Source organism: Bos javanicus, chromosome 10 (assembly GCF_032452875.1).
Source record: "Bos javanicus breed banteng chromosome 10, ARS-OSU_banteng_1.0, whole genome shotgun sequence".
In the NCBI taxonomy this organism is placed as follows: domain Eukaryota; kingdom Metazoa; phylum Chordata; class Mammalia; order Artiodactyla; family Bovidae; genus Bos; species Bos javanicus.
The window spans coordinates 23081859-23105470 of NC_083877.1; the positions used below are offsets into that span (position 1 = coordinate 23081859).

Consider the following 23612-nt stretch of genomic DNA (forward strand, 5'->3'; position numbering starts at 1 on the left):
GCCATAGCAATCAGATATGAAAAAGAAAGAAAAGGCATCCAAATTTGAAGAAAGAAACTGCCACTATTTGCAAATGACATGATGTTGTGTACAGAAAATTGTAAGGTACTATCAAAAAGCTATTAGGATAAATAAATGAAAGTAAAGCTCAGTAAAGTTGCAGAGTATGAAATTAATATATAGAAATCTTTTGCATTTCTATATACTAATAATGAATTATAAGAAAAAGAATTTAAGAAAACATCCAATTTACAATTGAATCTAAGAGAATAAAATAATTAGCAATAATTTCAACAAAGGAATTGAAAGACCTGTACTTTGAGAACTTTAAGAATTGATAAAAATGATTTAAGACGATACAAATAAATAGAAAGATATCTCATGTTCATGGACTGGAAGAGTTAATATTGCTAAAATATCCATACACCCAAAGCAATCTACAGATTCAATGCAATCCTCATCAAATTACCCATGATATTTTTCATAGAATTAGAAAAAATAATCCTAAAATTTGTATGGAACTATAGAAGACCTCAACAGCCAAAGCAATTTTGAGAAAAAAGAGCAAAGTTGAAAATACTACATTCTCTGATATGAAAATATGCTACACAGTCATAGTAATCCAAAATTGTATGGTACTGGCACAAAAACAGACAAAGATAAATGGGACAAAATAGAACCAAAATAAACCCATGCACCTATGATCAATCAATCTATGACAAAAGGGGCAAGAATATACAGTGGGGGCAAAGAGAGATTCTTCAATAAGTAGGTTTTGAGCAAACTGAACAGCTACATATAAAAGAATGAAACTAGGAATTTTTCTCACAGCATGAATAAAAATAACTCAAAATGTTTTAAAGACTAAAATGTAAGAGCTGAAATCATAAAACTCCTAAAAGAAAATATAGACAGTATGCTTTGTGACATTCATCTTTATAATATTTTTTTTTCTAATCAAACTAAACTCTTGCACAGAGAAGAAAACCATTAACACAAAGAAAAGGAAATCTGAAAGGGAAAAGATATTTGCAAACAACATGTTGACAAGGATTTAATATCCAAAATATATAAAGAACTTGTACATTTAATATCAAATACATAATCTTATTTTAAATTAGGCAGAGGACCTGTATAGGCATTTTACCAAAAAAGGTATACAGATGGCCAACAGGCACATGAAAAGATGCTCAATGTCTTTAGTCATCAGTAAAGTGCAAATCAGAACAACAAATGAGCAAATCACTTTACTAGGGCTGTCATCAAAAAGGCAAGAAATAACAAGGGTTGGTGAGGATGTGGAGAACAGGGAATCTTTGTGCACTGCTGGTAGTAATATAAGTTGGCAGCCTCTGTGGAAAGCAGTATGGAGATTCTCCCGCTCTGCCCTCCCTAGATTAAAAGTGGAATGATGCCTGCGACCTGGAGTCTTATCCTTCCTCAGATGCTCAGAAAGGAGGCAGAACCTTTGAGGGGGAGAGATAGCCACTGGGATCCTATCCAGTTTTGGTGGCTGTGGTGGGAAAGATAACAGCAAACTGACTGACAATTTTTTTACAAAAATTAAAACTAGAACTACTACATGATCCAGAACTTCCACTCCTGGGTATTTATCCAAAGAGAACAAAAGAGCTAGTTCAAAAATAGATAGGCACCCCATTGCTCACAGAAACATTATTTACAATAGTCAAGATCTTGAAGACATCTTAGTGTTCATTTGTATCATAGACAAATGCATAAAGATGATCTAGATGAGAGATAGATCAATACAGTGGCAGATTCATTTTGATATATGGCAAAACCAATACAATATTGTAAAGTTAAATAAAATTAAATTAAAAAATATATATAGATATAAATAGTGAGATATTACCATAAAAAAGTAAAACCTTGCCATTTGGGACAAATGGATAGACCCAGAGGGTATTATACTTATTGAAATAAGTCAGAGTGAGACAAGTAAACTGTATGTTTTAATACATACATGTGGAATCTGAAAAAAAAAACCAAATATAACAAAACAGAAACAGACTCATAGACATAATGAAACAACTAGTGGTCACTGATGGGAGAGGAGTGTAGGTGCGAACCAGGTGAGAGGAATCAAGAGGCACACACTCTCAGGTATAAAATAAACAAATTGCAAGTTTGTAATGCACACCAAAGGAAATATGATCAATATTTTAAAGTAATTTTGTATGGTATGTAATTTATCAAAAATATCAAATGACTATGCTGTACATCGGAAACTAATATAGTATTGTAAGTCAACTATGTTTCAATTTTAAAAGTTTTAGATTAAAATGTGGCAAAGTAGACTTTGGGTGTGGAATTAGTTGAAGGATCTTGATATGAATTATTCCGGATTATCTGGGTAGATCCTATACATAACCATGCATCCTTTGCTGACATAAAAAAAAAAAAAAGACTACCAGATATTTCTCTAGAAAGACGAGTTTATTTGGGATCAGCAAAGGATTGTAATTTGGGGTCAGCAACCATGGCAAGCCTCATGCAAGTCCCCACAGGACAAGAGAAAAGAAAAGGAAGTTGGGAGGGCTACTGTAAACAGACGTTTACATCTGTTTACTTTGGGATGTCCCTGGTGGTCCAGGGCTTAAGAATCTGCCTTCCAATGCAGGGGATGCGGTTCAATTCCTGGTAGGGACCTAAGATCCCACAAGCCGCCAGGCAACTAAGCCCATGTGCCATAACTAGAGAGCCCATGTGCTGCAACCACTGAGCCCATGCACTCTAGAGACAGTGCTCCACAAGAGAAGCCCCTGCGCACACACACACACACACACACACACACACACACACACACAGAGTGAATAGAGTCCATGGTTTTTCACTGGCTCAGTGTTTGCCTGGAAAAGAGGTGGCATATTTCTTCAGCCCTTTAATCCTGTTATCTTCACAGAGTATGAGAGCTCCCCTTGTCTCCCAACTCTATTTAAATGAGTTTCTGTTTATTTACTAATTTCCTACACCTTGGAAGCAGAAGAGTATTTGACTCCAGAAGAGAAAGGAGCTGAGGTGGTAGAAGTGAGAGGTTGCAGTGATTCAAGGAAGGGCTATGACCCAAGGAATCCAAGTGACCTCCAGAAGCTAGAAAAATGCAAGGAAATGGATTCTTCCTTAAAGCCTCTGCTACTGCTGCTGCTAAGTCACTTCGGTCGGGTCCGACTCTGAAGGAACCAACCAGCCAAGATCATGACTGTAACCAGTAAAATTGATTTCATACTTCTTCAACCCAGAATTATAAGAGAGAGAATTCATTTGTTTTAACTTATCAAGTTCATATTAAACATTGAGCAAACATTTTTTGTTTGCTTTTCACAGTAGTAGGATGGCATGTAAATATTTGCAGTTGTCTCGGAACACTTCATGGTGAGGCAGATGTGAACATTCTGGAGAAGCTGGATAACATCTTTATTGGAGTGATTTCATTTAATTCCTTTCACTTTTTAACATTTTTGAGTTCAGCAAGAATGCTCTGTCACTCAGTCATGTTCAACTCTTTGAGACCCCATGGACTGTTAGCCTGCCAGGCTCTTCTGTCCATGAGATTTCCCAGTATTTCCCAAGAATACTGGAATGGGTTACCATTTCCTCCTCCAGAGGATCTTCCCCACCCAGGGATCAAACCCATGTCTCCTGCGTCTCCTGCATCAGTAAGCAGATTCTTTATCACTGAGCCACCTGGGAAGATGTGGTTAAATATTTATTTTAATTCTATCCTCTTATCAACTACTCTGATGGTTCCCAGTTAGAAGTTTCTAGTGCAGAAGGAGACACAGATTGAGAAGGGAAGATAAAGACTAAAGTCCGTAATCTGTAGGGCCAAAAAGTATCTGTGGTTTAAACTGTACTGATGTAAGTGAGTAACGTTAAGCACTGCAAATGCCCTGTGGTGGCCTCATGGTGTGACTGTGGCTGGAGGAGGGGCTGAGCCCCGCGGAGGGTTTGTGTAGAGGCTGCAGGTGCCTGGGGAGCACTGTGCTGCACAGCACAGAAGTAAGTGCCTGAGTCTGTGGTCTGCAAAGAGGAAATGTGCAGTGAGCTGCGGCGTTCTGTAGGGACTGTCGTGGTGTTTAATCTTCCATCTTGCTTTGTCCCTGAAGGAACGTAAAACAGGTGGATGAGGCGGCCCGCGGGATTCTGAAGATACCACTGCACACTGTCTGCGAAGGTGGAGAAGTTACACCGCAGAGTAGAGCTGGCTCCCTCCTGGAGACTCAGGGCTGGGGGACTCTGCGCCACATCCATCCCTCTCACACTTGATGAGAAGGAGAGAAACAGTCACAGGTGAGGGTCACAGAGCTCCTGCAAAACCCAGAAAGTACACCCCCAACCCCATAAATGATAAGGATAGAAAGTCTGCAGGACTTGTCAGCTCCTCTCCCTCCTTCAACAAAAGAGAAGCTGCTCATTCCTTCAGATTCCCCTGTGGGGCAGCCCCAACTCACAGCAAACCTGGGCAAACAAAAGCCCCAGTACAGTGTCCACTAGCCTTTTCATGACTCTTTGCCTTGTTGCTGGAAAACATTCACAAAATACATAGCAAACCCAGGGTGGTGTGTGTCATGATTTGTCTGGATGTTTCAGCTCCTGCAGCCAATCAGCTTAGCCAACAAACCCTGCTCAGCTGACACTCTGTGACAGGAAGCCCCACCCTTTCATCTCAACTGAACTAAAAACAGATTAAAGAGGGGTGAGAGTGGAGGAAAAAGGTGACATTCAATGTTTTACACATAATTTTGAACTTGTGAAATGGACGTTCGTATTTTCTCCTGATATATATTAATAAATAAATCTTAGGCAATAAAAGTGGAAAAAAATCAGAAAAAGCTGATACCTATACTTCAAAATTTTCCATCTAACCTTTTGTTTATGAGTTTGGTATGAGTCCCTGTTTGATCCAGGGGACTTTCCTGAGAGCTATGGTTAAAGATAATGACATAGATAAAGATAATAACAATCAATACAAATATAGATATTTTGCATTGTGGTCATAAATGTCTAGTGCTTGAATCAAGAATAAGGCAGAGCTATTAATTGAAAGGAATATTCATCCAAAAGCATGCTTCTTATATGCCGATAATGATTTAGCTTTCCTTCACACAAAATTATTCTCTATTATTACTAACCCCCATTTGAAAGAGTTTTCCAGGGGATGGAGCGGTAAAGAATATACTTGCCAATGCAGGGGACGAAACAGATGGGGGTTCGATCCCTGAGTTGGGAAGATCCCCTGGGAAATGGCAACCAGCTCCAGTATTCTTGCTTGGAAAATCCCATGGCCGAGGAGCCTGGTGGGCTACAGTCCACAGGATGGCAAAGAATAAGACCCGACTGAGCGACTGAGCACTCGAAAACTCAGGATGAGTTTCGGAGGCAGGAGGTAGATGGGCCCCTGGGCTAGACAGCTGGTATGTGTCAAGCAGAGTAAAATTCAAGCTTTGTTTTTCCTACACACTCCAAGCACTGAGGGAAGAACCAATTCTACCTGTTGGAACTGTTCCTTTGACTTGCTTTTCATTGCTTTTGTTATTATAATCATACATAATGGGCGGCCTCAGAGAATCAACCCCTCTGCCTGACTGCTAAAGTGCTTTTGTTCATGGCCTGTCCACCTGTGGATGGTAGGAAAGAAGAAATTAATACATCCCCTGCCTGAGGCTTGCCATTCTAGGAGATGTTTGCCAGATTAATTTTGCCTTTTTGTTTCCTCATCTTCCCCTTCCCTGTTCTGTAAAAGAACCTGGCATTCAGACCCAGACAAGATGATTATTTTGAGACATTAGTCTGCCATCTTCTTGGTCAGCCAGCTTTCCAAATAAAGTCCTTGCCCCAACACCTCGTCTCTCAGATTCATTAACCTGTCATGCTAATTAGACTCAGTAACGAAGACAGTTGGATGTTAGTTCTAAAAGTCTTGTAGGTCTTCATAGAACCGTTCCGCTTCAGCTTCTTCAGCATTACTGGTTGGGGAATAGACTTGAATTACTGTGATATTGAATAGTTTGCCTTGGAAATGAACAGATATCATTCTGTAGTTTTTGAGATTGCATCCAAGTACTGCATTTCGGACTCTTTTGTTGACCATGATGGCTACTCCATTTCTTCTAAGGCATTCCTGCCCGCAGTAGTAGATATAATGGTCATCTGAGTTAAATTCACCCATTCCAGTCCATTTTAGTTCGCTGATTCCTAGAATGTCGACATTCACCCTTGCCATCTCCTGTTTGACCACTTCCAATTTGCCTTGATTCATGGACATAACATTCCAGGTTCCTATGCAGTATTGCTCTTTACAGCATCAGACCTTGCTCCTATCACCAGTCACATCCACGACTGGGTATTGTTTTTGCTTTGGCTCCATCCCTTCATTCTTTCTGGAGTTATTTCTCCATTGATCTCCAGCAGCATATTGGGCACCTACTGACCTGGGGAGTTCCTCTTTCAGTATCCTATCATTTTGCTTTTTCATACTGTTCATGGGGTTCTCAAGGCAAGAATACTGAAGTGGTTTGCCATTCCCTTCTCCAGTGGACCACATTCTGTCAGACCTCTCCAGCATGACCCGCCTGTCTTGGGTAGCCCCACACAGCATGGCTTAATTTCATTGAGTTAGACAAGGCTGTTCTCTGTGTGATTAGATTGACTAGTTTTCTGTGATTATGGTTTCAGTGCATCTGCCCTCTGATACCCTCTTGCAACACCTACCATCTTACTTGGGCTTCTCTTACCTTGGACTTTATTTTTGGGGGCTCCAAAATCACAGCACGTGGTGATTGCAGCCATGAAATTAAAAGATGCTTACTCCTTGGAAGGAAAGTTATGACCAACCTAGATAGCATATTCAAAAGCAGAGACATTACTTAGCCAACAAAGGTCTGTCTAGTCAAGGCTATGGTTTTTCCAGTAGTCATGTATGGATGTGAGAGTTGGACTGTGAAAAAAGCTAAGCACCAAAGAATTGATGCTTTTAAACTGCAGTGTTGGAGAAGACTCTTGAAAGTCCCTTGGACTGAAAGGAGATCAGTTGGGGTGTTCTTTGGAAGGAATGATGCTAAAGCTGAAACTCCAGTACTTTGGCCACCTCATGCAAAGAGTTGACTCATTGGAAAAGACTCTGATGCTGGGACTGATTGGGAGCAGGAGGAGAAGGGGACGACAGAGGATGAAATGGCTGGATGGCATCACTGACTCGATGGACATGAGTTTGAGTGAACTCTGGGAGTTGGTGATGGACAAGGAGGCCTGGTGTGCTGCGGTTCATGGGGTCACAAAGAGTCAGACACGACTTAGTGACTGAACTGAACTGAACTAAGACAATTAACAGCAAGAGCTGAGCTCTGCTAGAGTAAAAAAGTGATGACTTCTGAGGTCAAGAGGTCAAGGAAAACTGCACAGGCACAGAAATACTCCATGGTGCTCAAAAAGGAGGTGGCACCACCTCATAACAGACAATGCCAAGCATCCCACAAAGCTCTGTGCTGGGATCCAGCACAAGATGCAAAAGATGCCCATGCATCTTTCCAGAGTGTCCTAAAACAGGTCTGATGTGGGAAAAGGAGAGAGATATCTGGCCAAAGATAAACACAGACCCAGAAGAACTGCCCCATAAAGATGATTTAACCACCTCTTCACTGCACTCCTCGTCTTCCTCCTCATTAGGGAGGATGCCCTTGTGTCTCCTGCATTGGCAGGCAGATTCTTTACCACTGCACCACCTGGGAAGCTTATTACTGGGGACTGATAATAAAGGAAGCCTTTTATTGTTTCACACTATACTGTTTTTGGAAAGGTCACTGATATACATTCTTTAGTGCCAGCAGTAATTAGCTGCACCAGTCCTAAATGCTTAGTCAAAGAGTTGAAGTCCTTTAAGGAAAGAAGCCTCTAAGGATACTAGAAAAGTAGTCTGGAGATAATGCAGTTAGAAATAAGCCATTGTCCTGGGTTTTTTGTTTGCTTGAGAGATGAGATCAATATTGTAAAGCAAATTTTCTGACTTGTGTTATATCAACTCACATGGCCAATCTCAAACTATTATAACTCAGCCCATCACTATTCCAAATGACACCAGAGTAAGTAACTTTCTCCAGCTTGTTGAAAATTCTATGGCCTCATTTTCCTTAGAATTCTGATTCTGGAGGACAAATATTCCAAATTTCAGAAAATAGGAGTCCTTTCTTTGTAAAATGATAAAGAAAAAAGAAGAGAAAAAAAAAAAACAAGAAAAAATGAAGAAAAGAAAAATCTAAGATGCCCATGGGAACCAAACACTTCCAGGATTCTGTATTGTCTGTACTGTTTGCCTTCACAGAGCATGCCAACTTCCTAAATATAACAAAGACTGAGCTACAGTGTCCCAGGAGGTTTGTGTTCAGCTCCTCCTGCAGTCCCAGGCACTGTGTCACTCAGAGCACAGAAGTACTTGGCCGAGTCTTTCCAATGAGCTGGTATTTTCCTCAGGTGGAAGGACGTCTCACTGTTCCTAAATTCAGCCTCAAAACCTTTGATGCCTGAAACAACATTGTCTCCAGGCATGTACTTCAGGAGAAGCTGGAGTCCTTGATTGGGGTACTGCACGTACCAGAAGAGATACGGTGAAACAGAAGATGAGTAGTTGCACTTCAGCTCCAGACGGGCTCCTTCAGAGACAGCAATGTGGTCATCAGGCTGGGTCACTGACTGGGCTCCAGCTCCTGCTGAAACACCAATGCTGAATCAGTGAACTCAGCTAAAACAAAAAGTCTCTATTCAACACGGAGCAATATTCCACGTGCGGACAAAGGAGTAAAATGGAGTAGTACTCACTCAGAAACAGGAGCATCTCAAGCATCAAGGTGAACACCAAGGTCATAGTGGAGCAGTGAAGCGGCAGTGAGCTCCTTTCTAACAGGTTCCCCACAAATAAGTCTGAAGACTGGCTGACTTGAACCCAGGTTTCTCTGAATAAGAATGACAAAGGATTTATATTTCTTCTGATGGAGGTTGTAGGGAGGTTGTTAGGAAGAGAAGTTGTCTTAACAAAATGCCTACCTCTGGTGTCTGAGGTGCTTTACATCTCACTGTGTAAAAAATGATCAGAATATCTCTTTAAACCATAGGGGTTTTGTGAGGTTCTTATGATCTTTTACAGAAAAGCAATTTCCAATTTAAGCAGCAGTGCCCTCCAGAGGCCAAATAGAGAACTACGGAGAAGTTCACTGTTTTCATTAACACGCCCCACCTTTTTATTTCCCTTCTGTGGTTGAATTCCAAAGCATTATGATTATGTACAGAAGAGGATTTATATGTTGTCAGCCTTGAACTGTATTAAATTTGGCTTTTTTAAAAAACACAGAATTGTGATTTTAAAATTCCCTGTGTTACTGAATAGCACAGGGAACTATATTCAATATCCACGGGTAAACCATAATGGAAAAGAAAATAAAAAAGAAAGTCTATATATGTATAACTGAGTCACTTTGCTCTACAGAAGAAATTAGCATAACATTGTCAATCAGCTATAATTCAACTTTTAAGTGTTGGATACAAAATAATTTTTAGAATGAAACAAAATCACAATGTTACAATTTTTTTAGTTTCCAGATTTAACTATGAGTCAGAAGGAAATACCATTAATCCAGAAGACTTCACTAATAAAGGTGAAATTGAGACATTCTCAGATGAAGGAAAACTAAGAAAAGTGGTCACCAGAAGACCTATCCTAATAATGTCTAAAGGAAGCTCTATAAACAGAAATAAAATTATAAAAGAAGGAGTCTTGAAACAACAAGAAAGAATAAAGAATACAATAAGCAAAATTATGGATAAATACAATAGACTTTTCCTCTTGAATTTCCTCAATTATATTTGGTGAAAATACAGCATATTATATATATAATAATATAATTATATATCTGGTATAAATTATAACACTGTCTAATGAGGCTCTAAACGTACATGGAGGAAATAATAAAGAAAATTATTTTAGAATCAGATCAGATCAGTCGCTCAGTCGTGTCCGACTCTTTGCGACCCCATGAATCGCAGCACACCAGGCCTCCCTGTCCATCACCAACTCCCGGAGTTCACTCAGACTCACGTCCATCGACTCAGTGATGCCATCCAGCCATCTCATCCTCTGTCGTCTCCTTCTCCTCCTGCCCCCAATCCCTCCCAGCATCAGAGTCTTTTCCATGTGAAGAGTCAACTCTTTGCACGAGGTGGCCAAAGTACTGGAGTTTCAGCTTTAGCATCATTCCTTCCAAAGAAATCCCAGGGCTGATCTCCTTCAGAATGGACTGGTTGGATCTCCTTGAAGTCCAAGGGACTCTCAAGAGTCTTCTCCAACACCACAGTTCAAAAGCATCAATTCTTCGGCGCTCAGCCTTCTTCACAGTCCAACTCTCACATCCATACATGACCACAGGAAAAACCATAGCCTTGACTAGATGGACCTTTGTTGGCAAAGTAATGTCTCTGCTTTTGAATATGCTATCTAGGTTGGTCATAACTTTCCTTCCAAGGAGTAAGCGTCTTTTAATTTCATGGCTGCAGTCATCATCTGCAGTGATTTGGGAGCCCATAAAAATAAAGTCTGACACTTTATTTTTAAGGGTCTGACATGGGACCAGATGCCATGATCTTTGTTTTCTGAATGTTGAGCTTTAAGCCAACGTTTTCACTCTTCACTTTCACTTTCATCAAGATGCTTTTGAGTTCCTCTTCACTTTCTGCCATAAGGGTGGTGTCATCTGCATATCTGAGGTTATTGATATTTCTCCCAGCAATCTTGATTCCAGCTTGTGTTTCTTCCAGTCCAGCGTTTCTCATGATGTACTCTGCATACAAGTTAAATAAACAGGGTGACAATATACAGTTTGAATAGGGAAATGGGAACTCTTTCTGAGCTCAGGAAGAAAGAATAAAAACCATGATTAAGGTTGCACAGGAGAGAATAAATACCCTGGTGACCCACATGTAAAACAGACTGTAAACAAGAGAGTGAGATTTGAGGTTAATGGAGGGTCGTCTGGCCCAGGCCACCGTGTGTCACAAGGCCGAGTGGGCATTAACAGCGCTGTCCACCTGGGGGTGAGGGTCAGGGGTGGGAGGGTGGGAGGCGTCGCTGCAGCAGAGTGGCCTGGGCCTCAGCAGGACAAAACATAAGCTGCTGCTGAAGTGGGGTGGGACAGGGAGCCAGCCCTGGCTTGGGCCTGCAGAGAGAAGGGAGGCAGCAGGAATCAGGCCGCTGGGACAGTGTTTGTCGTACAGGGAGGGCAGCAGCAGACACTTGACACTTGACAAATTCCTTTTCCTATTTGGAACCAGTCTGTTGTTCCATGTCCAGTTCTAACTGTTGCTTCCTGACCTGCATACATGTGTCTATTCTTTTTCAAATTCTTTTCCCATTTAGTTTTTAAAACTATTATTTAAGTTGAAGTTGATGAAAATCTAATGATCAAAGTATTCATAGTATAATTTTAGATCATTTTATCAGATTTTTAAAAAATTAATTTATTTATTTTAATTGGAGGATAATTATTTTACAATATTGTGACGGTTTTTGCCATACATCAACATGAATCAACCACAGGTATACCTGGGTCCCCACCATCCTGAACACCCCTCCCACCTCCCCTGCCACCCTATCCCTCCGGGTTGTCCCAGAGCATGGGCTTCGGGGGCCCTGCTTCATGCATGGAACTTGCACTGGTCATCTATGTTACCTATGGTAATGTACATGTTTCAGTGCTATTCTCTCAAATCATCCTACCCTTGCTAATTGCCTCTGTCTGGAAGGAAAGTCAACGTAGAAAACCCCTTAATGGAAAAAGTTTCCTCAGCGCCAAGACAGGACGTGGTTGGAGCCCCATCTGCAGTTTCAGTACTGGGAACAGGTTCCCTCTGAGCACTGTGCCTCACAGCACAGAGGTAGGTGGTCGAGTCACTGTGCTGAGAAGTTGCAATGTATAAAGCACTGTGTCTTGAAGACTTATCCAACGAGACTGTAATTCTTCCACGTGCTTGCTCTTTCTGATTCGCCTGAACTGACAGTAGAGATGTGAGCCCTTTCCCGGGATCCTGCCGGAACCACTGAAGAAAGTACAGAGCGCTGTCAGTGTAACTGCAGTTGAGAACCACGCTGTCTCCCTCTCTCACGTTCAGAGCTTCAGGACTCTGACTCACGTCCTGTTTACTGCTCACCCCTGTTCAGAAAGAGAAAACAGACAGGCTGGTTAGTGGCTGATTATTCTTTGAAAACTAATTTTAAGTTTACTTTTTCGCTGTCTACAGGAACTCCCAGAAACCATGCAGGTACAACTCCCAGACTTCCTCTCTTCCCTGGGGAGGAATATCTGGTAGTTGCCCATTCTTTGCCCATTTCCAAATCCCTCTAACTCACATTCTAGTTGTAACCAAAGGATGAGCAGGCTTAGGGATTTGTCCATTCCTTCTGTTATGTAGACTCACTGAGAACTGAGTTCTTGTGTCTGTAAAATGTTCAAGGACTCATAGGATAAAAGATCTACTTTGCTGCCTCTTGTTTTCAAAACTTTCTACAGGAAACACAGCGTCAGCCCAGCCAATCAGAGCAAGTCACATAGACATGGAGGAGGCCAGCACCAGAAGCCCATCTGCCAAGAGTGGGAGGTTGCAATGGAAACACCACCATCTCAGGACCAAGCCCAGCCTTGCCAGACAAATGCTTATCTCTTTCCCTCCTCCTAGGGAAAACAATTTTTAACACATCAGATTTGTAGAATGTGGTTAAGTATGTACATAAAGGGGCTTCTCCGATTGCTCAAACAGTAAAGAATCTGCCTGCAATTCAGGAGACCGAAGTTCGATCTCTGGGTGGGGAAGATCCCCTGGAGATAGGAATGACAACCCACTCCAGTATTCTTTCCTGGAAAATTCCATGGACAGAGGAGCCTGGTGGGCTACAGTCCATGGGGTGGCAAAGACTCAGACACTAATGAGTAACTAATACACACAGGTACCTAGAGAGAAATGTAAGCGTAGGTACAGGGAGGGAGGAGAGAGGGGGGTTCGGGATGGGAAATATGTGTATACCTGTGGCTGATTCATGTTGATGTATGGCAAAACCAATACAACATTGTAAAGTAATTAACCTCCAATTAAAATAAATAAATTTATATTTTTTAAAAAAAGAAAAAAATTACACAGTAAAAAAAAAGTAAGTTTGCAATTTGAAGTACAAAAAAAAAAAAAAAAAAGAAAAGAAAAGAAGAAATCATAGGTTTTACTGCACAGCTGTAGCTGAACCTCTTCAGATTCCTGTAACTGCTCCCTCCTCTTGCCACTTCAGTTCTTAAGAATTATTTTCTTTAATTCACACTTTCTTGAAAATCCCTTTCTATCATTTCTCAGCCATCAAATTGCAAAAAGAGTTAAGAATCATAATATTCACATTCAATGTGTGTGATAAATCAGGAAATGGGCACTTTCACATCCTATAACTGAAGCACAATAAACTGTTGGAAATTCTGAAAGAGATGGAAATACCAGACCACCTGACCTGCCTCTTGAGAAACCTATATGCAGGTCAGGAAGCAACAGTTAGAACTGGACATGGAACAGCAGACTAGTTCCAAATAGGAAAAGGAGTAAATCAAGGCTGCATATTGTCACCCTGCTTATTTAACTTAGGTACAGAGTATATCATGAGAAACGCTGGGCTAGAGGAAGCACAGCTGGAATCAAGATTGCCGGGAGAAATATCAATAACCTCAGATATGCAGATGACACCACCCTTAAGGCAGAAAGTGGAGAAGAACTAAAGAGCCTCTTGATGAAAATGAAAGTGGAGAGTGAAAAAGTTGGCTTAAAACTCAACATTCAGAAAACTGAAATCATGGCATCCTGTCCCATCATTTCATGGGAAATAGATGGGGAAACAGTGGAAACAGTGTCAGACTTTATTTTTCTGGGCTCCAAAATCACTGCAGATGGTGATTTCAGCCATGAAATTAAAAGATGCTTGCTCCTTAGAAGGAAAGTTATGACCAACATAGACAGCATATTCAAAAGCAGAGACATTACTTTGCCAACAAAGGTCCATCTAGTCAAGGCTATGGTTTTTTCCTGTGGTCATGTATGGATGTGAATGTTGGACTATAAAGAAAGCTGAACGCAGAAGAATTGATGCTTTTGAACTGTGGTGTTGGTGAAGACTCTTGAGAGTCCCTTGGACTGCAAGGAGATCCAACCAGTCCATCCTAAGGGAGATCATTCCTGGGTGTTCATTGGAAGGACTGATGTTGAAGCTGAAACTCCAATACTTTGGCCACCTGATGCAAAGAGCTGACTCATTTGAAAAGACCCTGATGCTGGGAAAGATTGAGGGCAGGAGGAGAAGGGGACAACAGAGGATGAGATGGTTGGATGGCATCACCAACACAATGGACATGTGTTTGGATGGACTCCGGGAGTTGGTGATGGACAGGGAGCCCTGGCGTACTGCAGTTCATGGGGTCGCAAAGAGTTGGACATGCCTGAGCAACTGAACTGAAGTATAAGCTAAATAAGATTCATAGGTGTTATTTACATATCACTGGCCAGAAATTTCACTTGTCTGAGAATTTTTTAAGAAATAGCCTAATAAATACATTATGAAATTGCATATTGTATGCAGCAAGGATATTTAAATATCCTTCAATACAAATATTCAATACATGATGATAGACTGGCCCCGGTGGGCAGTGGTGGGGCTGAGGACACAGAGGAGGAAGGGATGGACGCCAACAGAGGGACCAAACTTTTGCCAGCTGTGGATATGAGGACAAGAAGGCACTGCCCAGGGACAGAGCTGCCGTTGGCTGACATGGGGCAGGCAGAGGCAGAAAAGGCTTGGAGCCAGTCAGAGGCTGGGTTTGGGTGATGTCAAGGGAGAGGGGCCCATGAGAGTCCACGTGGAGTGTGAGGGAGGCAGCTGGGAAGGTACAAGAGACTGGTGTTCAGGACTGCCCTCTGGGCAGGGTTATGAACTGGGGATTCATTGCTTTGTGGTGGTGCTCCAGGTCTAGAGGGGGCAAGATACTGTATAGTTGTCAAAAGAGTAAGTAGACTTATTTCTGACTTGCAAAGATTTTGGGGACTTATCCAAACTGGTTATTTACATTTTAAATTAATTCTTGTTGGAGTATAGCTGATTTACAATGTTATGTTACTTTCTGCTGTATAGCAGAAATACTTTCAAACTGTTTAACTCTGGAGTTTTTGTTTTTTTTAATTGTCATTTTATGTTGCCTGCCACATTTATCTCAGAAATCCCTTCATCTTTAAACATGTTTAAGGCTCAGTTTCTGTACCTGAGGATAGATTAATATTACTTTGTGGGTTTTAGATTGCAGAAGGAGTATCTAAAGTGCTGAGCAATGGACTTGGCATATGGTAGTGGTTCAATAAATGATAATAAAGACTCTGATGTTGAAGATGAGAATGACAAAAAGACAGGTAGAAATAAGAATCTCATGATAATTCTCTGATCTATTCCACTGAAGACATTGGGCAGACTATAAAGCTATAAACCCAAAAGATTAAAACTGAACAAAACCAGATGGTATGGATAAGAATACTTGTGTCTCTCTCCATGAATCAGGAAGCTTCCACTTCTTCTTCCCTTCTTTGTAAACCTTCTCTCTTCTTCTACCCACAAAGGAAGAGTGAGGAGGGCTGATTCTGTCATTCAGAGTCCATTTATGAGTAGGATATTGAAAAAAAAAGTGAAAATCCTAGTTGTTCATTCATGTCAACTCTTTGTGACCCCATGGCCGGCATCCTGCCAGGTTCCTCTGTCTATGGAATTCTCCAAGCAAGCATACTAGAGTGGGTAGCCAATCCCTTCTCCAGGGGATCTTCTTGACCCAGGGATTGAACCTGTGTCTCCTGCACTGCAGGAGGATTCTTTACCATCTGAGCCACCAGAGAAGCCCAGGAGATCAGTTCTCAGTTAAACTTAAAACATAGGACTCCAGAGTCCACTTATTCTGCTAATAGCTCCTGCATTTTGAAGTCTTTGCCTACCTGTGATAATGCATTTCTATAGAGGGCTAATTTAGTGCCCTGGGAATGGCTGCCTCTTCTTTCTCTTTCAGCCCAGATGCCTGAAAAGTAAATCAACTCTTGGCCAATTTGAGGTGTGTCCTATCATTCCACCTCATCCTTATAGGAATTCTGAGCTTGCTCTTCTGGATTCAGAAGAAAGTAAAAAATTCTACTTAGGCATGAACCTCAGACCCACCTTTCCTAGAGTTAATCAGAGGACCAGTGATATTAGGTCCTGGAGGAAATTAGGTCCAGGGGTCAGCTAAAAGTCTTTCTTCACTTTCTGTTTGTATTAAGCCTATATATACAGCATCTTCAGGAATCTTCCCAGTGGTGAGCAGGGCAGGGTTTGGCCATTCTTAGGTCCCTGACAATATCCCCATAGGATATTAAATCCCCACTTCAAATGCAAATATTTTAGTTGAATAATAATGAATATATGACATATCAAAACATGCAAGATGCAGCAAAAGCAGTACAGAAAGTCCCTGACTTATGGCTTTCCAACTTTACAATGGTACAAAAATAATATGGATTCAGTAGAAACTGCACTTCTAATTTTGAATTTTGGTCTTTTCATGGGCTAGTATGATGCTGTCTTTTAATGCTGAACATCAGCAGCAACTTGCAGCTCCCAGTCAGTGACTCGATCACAAAGGTAAACAAGCAACACACAACCATCCTGAACCTAGACAGCCACTCAGCATTTCATCTTCAGCACAGTGCCGAATAAATTATATGTGGTAGCCAGCATCAAATTATAAGATAGGCTTTCTATTAGATAATTTTGCCCAACTGTTGGCTAATATAAGTGTTCTGAACATGTTTAAGGTAGGCTAGGCTGAGCTATGATGTTCAGAGTTCAGGTGTATTAAATGAACTTTTGACTAAAGATATTATCAGCTTATGATCAGTTTTTGGCACATAACACCATTGTAAGTCAAGGAATATTTGTAATCAGAGACAAATTTATGAATTTAAATTATATTTGTCAGGAAAGAAGAAATGTTGAGAATTAACAGGCAAAGTTGCAACTAAAAGAACTAGAAAAAGTAGCAAGTTAAAATAAAAGAAAGTAATGGTAGCAAATAATAAAACATGAGCAGAAAAAAACACAGTTTATCAACCATCATAAGAGAAAAATAAATATATAAATAACCCTTTATCTGTTAGACTAACTGAATCCATAATAAGGGTTATTAAGTTTCTCCCATAAGGCTATGCTTACATGACCTCACTATAGTGAACTTTCTGAAAATTGTTTCTAAATTAATTCTAAATTAAAAACCCTACACAAAGTCTTCTATAGGTAGAAAAGAAGCTTTAAATTGCAGGTTACCTAATGAATCATTACAATCTTGATACCAAAATCTGACATTAACATGGAAAAGAAAAAGTTGAATACTAGTATCATTCAGGAAAATGGGGGGAAGTGCTCAATAAAATAATAGCAAATCAATGTTTCATTATGTAAAATGGACAAAACAACATTCCTAAGAGCACTTAACTCTAGAAGTGAAAGTTGGTTTCACATTTAAAAATCAATTTAAATAAATAAAGAATATTTATCAAAAACACTATAATTAATAGTCACAGTGAAATAGTGAATGCTTTACCTCTGAGTTTGGGAATAAGAATTCTATTCAACATTTTATAGGTGATCTTAGCCAGTTAAGTAGGACTTGCTGCATCATTTGTGGGATGCAGTTGAAATGAAAATGCAGAAAGCCAAGTGGGCTGGGGAGTCATCTCGTAGGACCACTGCCCAGACCCCAGACCTACTGAAGAGCTTTCAGTCGGTAAACACACAGAGGTGCTGGGCGAGTGGTCCCTGGAGAGGACACGGAAGCTCTACAGTTCCACTCACAAACCTGACCCTACACGCCTCTGCCATCTGGATATTCACCTGTATCCTTTATCATAGCCTTTTATAACAAACAGGTGAAAATAAGTGGAATATTTCTCCTAGTTCTGTGAGTCACTCTAGTGAATTAATTGAGCCCAGGGTTTTGTTTTGTTTTGTCTTATCTTGATTTGGGAATCTTCTATCTACAGTCTTTTGTTCAGAAGCACAGTTGATCCCTTGGGCTTGTGACTGTCATGCTTTTTTCAAGTAGAAAGTGTCAGAACTGACTAGAATGATAGGATACTCGGGTGGGATTGCAGATAATTGCTTGGTGTGGGAAAATACACATTTGTTGACCAGAAATGTTTTGTGCAAGTAGTAAAGGAGACTCATAGGAAAGAAGGACATAACAGGGCAGAACTGGATTTTTCCCTACACAAGAAGGAAAAAAAATGGTTTTTTTTTTTTCCCCTCACACACAGCTTTTTTCACAATAGCACAAAACTGTAATCAATCCAAACAGCCCAAATATCTATTTTTGGGAGGATGGATAATTAAATTGTTAGATATTCATATAGAGGAACTCTACACATCAATTAAAAAAAGAACAAATAAGACATAAGCAAAGTGACACCAATGAATTGCAAATATATTATTTTGAGTGAGGAAAACCAGATATAATATATACTATGCATGTAGATATTAACAAGTGTAAAATTTCATTGAGTTCTAAGCTTCAGTTTTGTACACTTTATTATATGTACTGTAAGAGTTGGATTGTGAAGAAAGCTGAGCGCCAAAGAATTGATGCTTTTGAACTGTGGTGTTGGAGAAGACTCTTGAGAGTCACTTGGACTGCAAGGACGTCCAACCAGTCCATTCTAAAGGAGATCAGCCCTGGGTGTTCTTTGGAAGGAATGATGCTAAAGCTGAAACTCCACTACTTTGGCCACCCCATGCGAAGAGTTGACTCATTGGAAAAGACTCTGATTCTGGGAGGGGTTGGGGGCAGGAGGAAAAGGGGACGACAGAGGATGAGATGGCTGGATGGCATCACCAGCTCGATAGACATGAGTTTGAGTGAACTCCGGGAGTTGGTGATGGACAGGGAGGCCTGGAGTGCTGTGATTCATGGTGTTGCAAAGAGCTGGACAAAACTGAGTGACTGAACTGAACTGAACTGAACTGAACCTCAGTTACAGAGAGAGAGAGAAGAGAAAGCCAAGAATCATTTTGAATGTTGAGATAAATGTCAGTGTCATCACCTGAGGAGGCAAAAATAAACTATGTAGAAGAGTGGGAAGAAAAAGAGAGCACTATTTGATTTTGTAAATAAATGAGAGTATTATTTTGATTAAACAAAAAGAAATTTTATTTTTAAAAAGGATGAGAAAGTGAGAATCTCAGATGAGACAAGGTTGAAAAATAATCATTGGCTTTATCACCACCAAAGCCACGGGTTTAAGTGAGAGCATCTCTGAGAGTAATGTTCACAGAAGTCAAGTTCAAGGAGGGGAGGACTGGACTTGAAGAAATGGAGACAGTAAGTCTATACAGTCAACTAATTTGATTATTAAGGAGAAGAGAAATGTAGTAATAGGGCTGGTGGAGATATGACCTTCAAGAATATATTAAAATGGGAAGATTCTCTTACACACATGTGGCCAGATTATCATAAGAGAATGCAAAAAAACTTATTTCAGGGAAGAAGGTAAATTCCTGTGGCGTCTTTTCAAGGGGCCCAAGACTGGAAACCAAGACTCCATACCACCACTATCCCTTTTGAATCTATACGAGGGAAGCTCTGGGCTGTTTAAAAGAGCAGACTGATCCATGGACACACAGGGGGCACTGTCTAGGATCCTGGACAGAATGCCCAGTAATCTCTGCTGTCTGGCTGCGTCACAAGAGTTCGTTCTCCATAGGACCACTTGGGAAGAGGCTCTGGGTGCTCAGGAGGAAGGAAAACAGCAAAGACACCCTTATTCTAGAGCCCCAGCTTCAGGGTTTGGGTACAGTCTGCAGGTGCCTGGGGAGCATTGTGTCTGCACAGCGCAGAGGTAAGTGGCTGAGTCTTCGGGTTTTGGGGCTTCGATGTGCAGAGAACTTCCTATCTTTAACAAGCTGGCTCTCAGTCTTTCTTTCTGCTTTTCATCCCCAACTGAGTAAAGAAAGAAGAGGAGTTCAGGGCCCTTCCCGGGATCTTGTCTGTACCACTGTAGCCCTCTAAAACTGCTGTAGCTGCAGTTGAGACTGAGACTGTCCCCCTCCTGGATTCTCAGGATCTGAGGACTCTGCTCCACTTGGTCTTCACTACTCAACCCTGTTCAGGAAAACAAAATCAGAAACAACACAAAGCTTTCAGTTCAGCAGTACTTAAAAATTCCAACACAAAGCCTGGGATGAGCAGTGTCTAAACTCCTCTCTCTCTCCTCCCCATCTTTGGGAAAATGTGCCCATAGGGTCTCATCTCTTAACCTGCAACTTACATCCAAGCTGAAGCCACAAGACTATGAATGCACATTCCAGCATGTTCTCCATCCTGCCATCTCACTCTTGATGCAATCTTAATGATTCCAAATCTTCTCCCCTGAAGAGCTGCTCCTGTGTCTTAGTTCTTCTCTAACGCAGAGGAGAGCCTTTCTGTTCCGGGCTCAGCCAGTCACGAGCAAATCCTCTAGTAGCTGTCATGCTTTTGACTTTTAAGGCACTGGAAAAATGAAAGGAATGGAATCACTGCCACCTGGTGGTCACAAACACAAACATCTCACAGGACCAACTATGCCACCCACAAAGACAAATATTGAGGGAAGGACATCTTTTATGTTGGTGGCCACAGTACATAGGAGGTCTAACACAGTAATCAGAAAAGCCTTCTCTGCCTGCAATTTTAATCATGTCATTGTTCCTTGAATGTACTTTAAAGCTAAACTGCTACCAAGGGTTATAGGAGTTGAGCCCAAGCATCACTGTAATGGGGCTTACCAGGTGGCACTACTGGTAAAGAACCATCTGCCAGTGCAAGAGATGCAAGAGACATGGGTTCAGTCCCTGGGTCGGGAAGGTCCCCTGGAGGAGGGCATGGCAGACCACTCCCATATTCTTTCCTGGAGAATCCCATGGACAGAGGAGCTTGGCAGGCTACAGTCCATGGGGTCGCACAGAATCGGACACAACTGAAGGGACTCAGTAGCAGTGGCATTGGTGTAATGGATTGTGTTTCCCTCTACGGTACACAAGAATCTCAGCAGGTGAGACCTTATAAAGACTAGAGTGCTGAGAGAAGCAGAGGGATACAATAGTTGTGCATCTGACTGGAAACCTCTTTGACAGAGAATTGGGAATATAAATTAAGAAATCTATTTCTTCAAATAATTTTATGCCTGGCTTCAGGGACCAAGCATAACTAAAACTCAGGGTCAAGAACTCAATAGATCTTAGGAGGACAGAACGGGCTACCATGCAGAAGGAAAGAAGAGCTCTCCAATATAGACATCAGACAGGTCAGAAAGTCACAGGGCAGAGTGGGTAGCAGAAGATAAGTACAGCAAAACTAGCATTGCTCAATGTGCCTGGTTCTATGACACCCCGTTGGATTTTGTCACTGAACGTGTGTCTCTGTTGTGGAGTTGACCACCATTTTTAGGAGCTTTCTTAAGACTTGTCTGAATGGCACATTCTGCCCTAACCCCATTAGCTTCAATGTGGAAAAAGAGCATCAGCTCTCAGCTGCACTGTTTTGATGTCACCTTATCCTTTACCCACTCAGTGACAAGAAAGAATAAGCAGCACAGAAGTTCTTACACTAACAGTGTTTGGAGTTTGTTGTTCTTAGACTTTTTATTTGAAAATTTGGTAATTTCTCAGTGATTTAAAAGTCACTGAACTAACTTATATCCATTGTAGCATCCTTTGATTTAATTCATTTTAACCACACTTAGCAAGCTCTCTTACAATCATATTTAGAAGGCAGCTTTTCTTTGCTCCTGAATGTGTATCTCAGAAAGAAGATAAGAAAGATAACTGCAAGATAAATGCAGGAGCTTTTGTAGAATAGACACTAAATGAATCCAGGAGCTGGATGAGGAATTTGTAACGAAGCTCAAGAGATGATTTACAGTTTGAAGTTTATGAAAATTGCATGTCATTTTTAAAATACTTTTAATTTGAAATCACTATAGATTCATGGAAGTTTCCAAAAATGTACAAGGAGGCTCTGTGTACTCTTTACCCGGTCTCCTCCATAGTGTCTACACCAGGAAATTAACATTAGTAAAATCCACAGGTTTCAATTTTAGATTTCCCCAGTTTTGCATGTAGTCATGTGTGTGTGTGTGTGTGTGTGTGTGTGTGTGCTTGTGTGTCACTCTATTCAATGTTACACACCTACAGATTCCTGTATTCATGTATATCACATGTATAGGTTCATCACCACAATCAAGATGCACAACTGTTTCATCATAACAAGGTTTCCCTAGGCCATGCACACCTTTGTAGCCACACTGACCCCCTTCCCTAATCATTAACCCCAGACAATCACTAATCTGTTCTTCATCCATACAATTTTGTTGTTTAGTAATGTCATAGAGTGGCTTCCCTGGTGGCTCAATGGTAAAAGAATCTGCCTGCCAATGTGGGAAATGCAGGCTTACTCCTTGGGTCAGGAAGAGCCTCTGAAGAAGGAAATGGCAACCCACTCCAGTATTCTTGCCTGGGAAATCTCTTGGAGAGAGGAGCCCAGAGGGAGTCCGTGGGATTGCAAAGAGTCAGGCATGACTTATCAACTAACCAGCACCAATGCCCTAGAAATGGAATTATATAGAAGTAACCAATGAGATTTTTTTCACTTAGCATAAGTAGTAAAATCATGAGATCTATCCAAGTTACTGTATGTGTCCAACTTGTTGGTCTTTGTATTTCTGAATAGTATTCCATGGTATAGATGCGCCAGAGTTTGCTTAGCCAGTAACCCCTGAGGGACACTGGGTTGATTCCACATTTCGGCTGCTGTGAATAAAGCTGTTATGAATATTTAGGCGCAAGTTTTTATGTGAATAAAATCTTTTATTTATTTAGAATAAGTGTCCAAATGTGTGACTGCATGTTTAATTTCATGAGAAACTGCCAAGCTATTTTCCAGAATGCCCGTATCATTTTATATCTTCATCAGCAATTTGTGAATGATTGAGTTTTTCCCACATGTTTGCCAGAATTTAGTGTTATCACTATTTTTTATTTTAGCCCCACTGAGATTTGTGTAGTGATATTTCATTGTGGCTTTAATTTGCATTTCTCTGACTGCTAATATTGTTGACCATCTTTCAGGTGCTGATCTGCAATCTTCATATCCCCTCTTTGGTGAAACACCTGTTCGAATCCATTCCCCGTTTTCTTCCCTTGCAGCTCGGTTGGCAAAGAATCCACCTGCAAAGCCGAAGACCTAGGTTCGATCCCTGGGTTGGGAAGACCTACTGGAGAAGGGAAAGGCTACCCACTCCAGTATTCTGGCCTGGAGAATTCCATGGACTGTGTAGTCCAAGGGGTCGCAAAGAGTCGGACATGACTGAGCGACTTTCACTTTCACCCCCAGTTCTGTAACTTATCTTTTCATATTTTAACAGGGTCTTTTACAGAGGAAAGGTTTTTAATTTTGATTCAGTTTGGTGTGTGCATGTGTGTGTGAGTGTATCAT

General features: G+C 41.0%; 2 gene segments (V, D, J or C); both read right to left on the reverse strand.

Annotated features, from left to right (window-relative positions):
• Window positions 1–8373: 8373 nt before the first annotated feature.
• Window positions 8374–9254, reverse strand: LOC133255504 (T cell receptor alpha variable 8-3-like). The segment is given in 2 exon segments: window positions 8374–8720; window positions 8833–9254. Coding segments are annotated over 2 exon segments (393 nt in total).
• Window positions 9255–11286: 2032 nt separating this feature from the next.
• Window positions 11287–12813, reverse strand: LOC133255303 (T cell receptor alpha variable 21-like). The segment is given in 2 exon segments: window positions 11287–12212; window positions 12410–12813. Coding segments are annotated over 2 exon segments (474 nt in total).
• Window positions 12814–23612: the final 10799 nt, after the last annotated feature.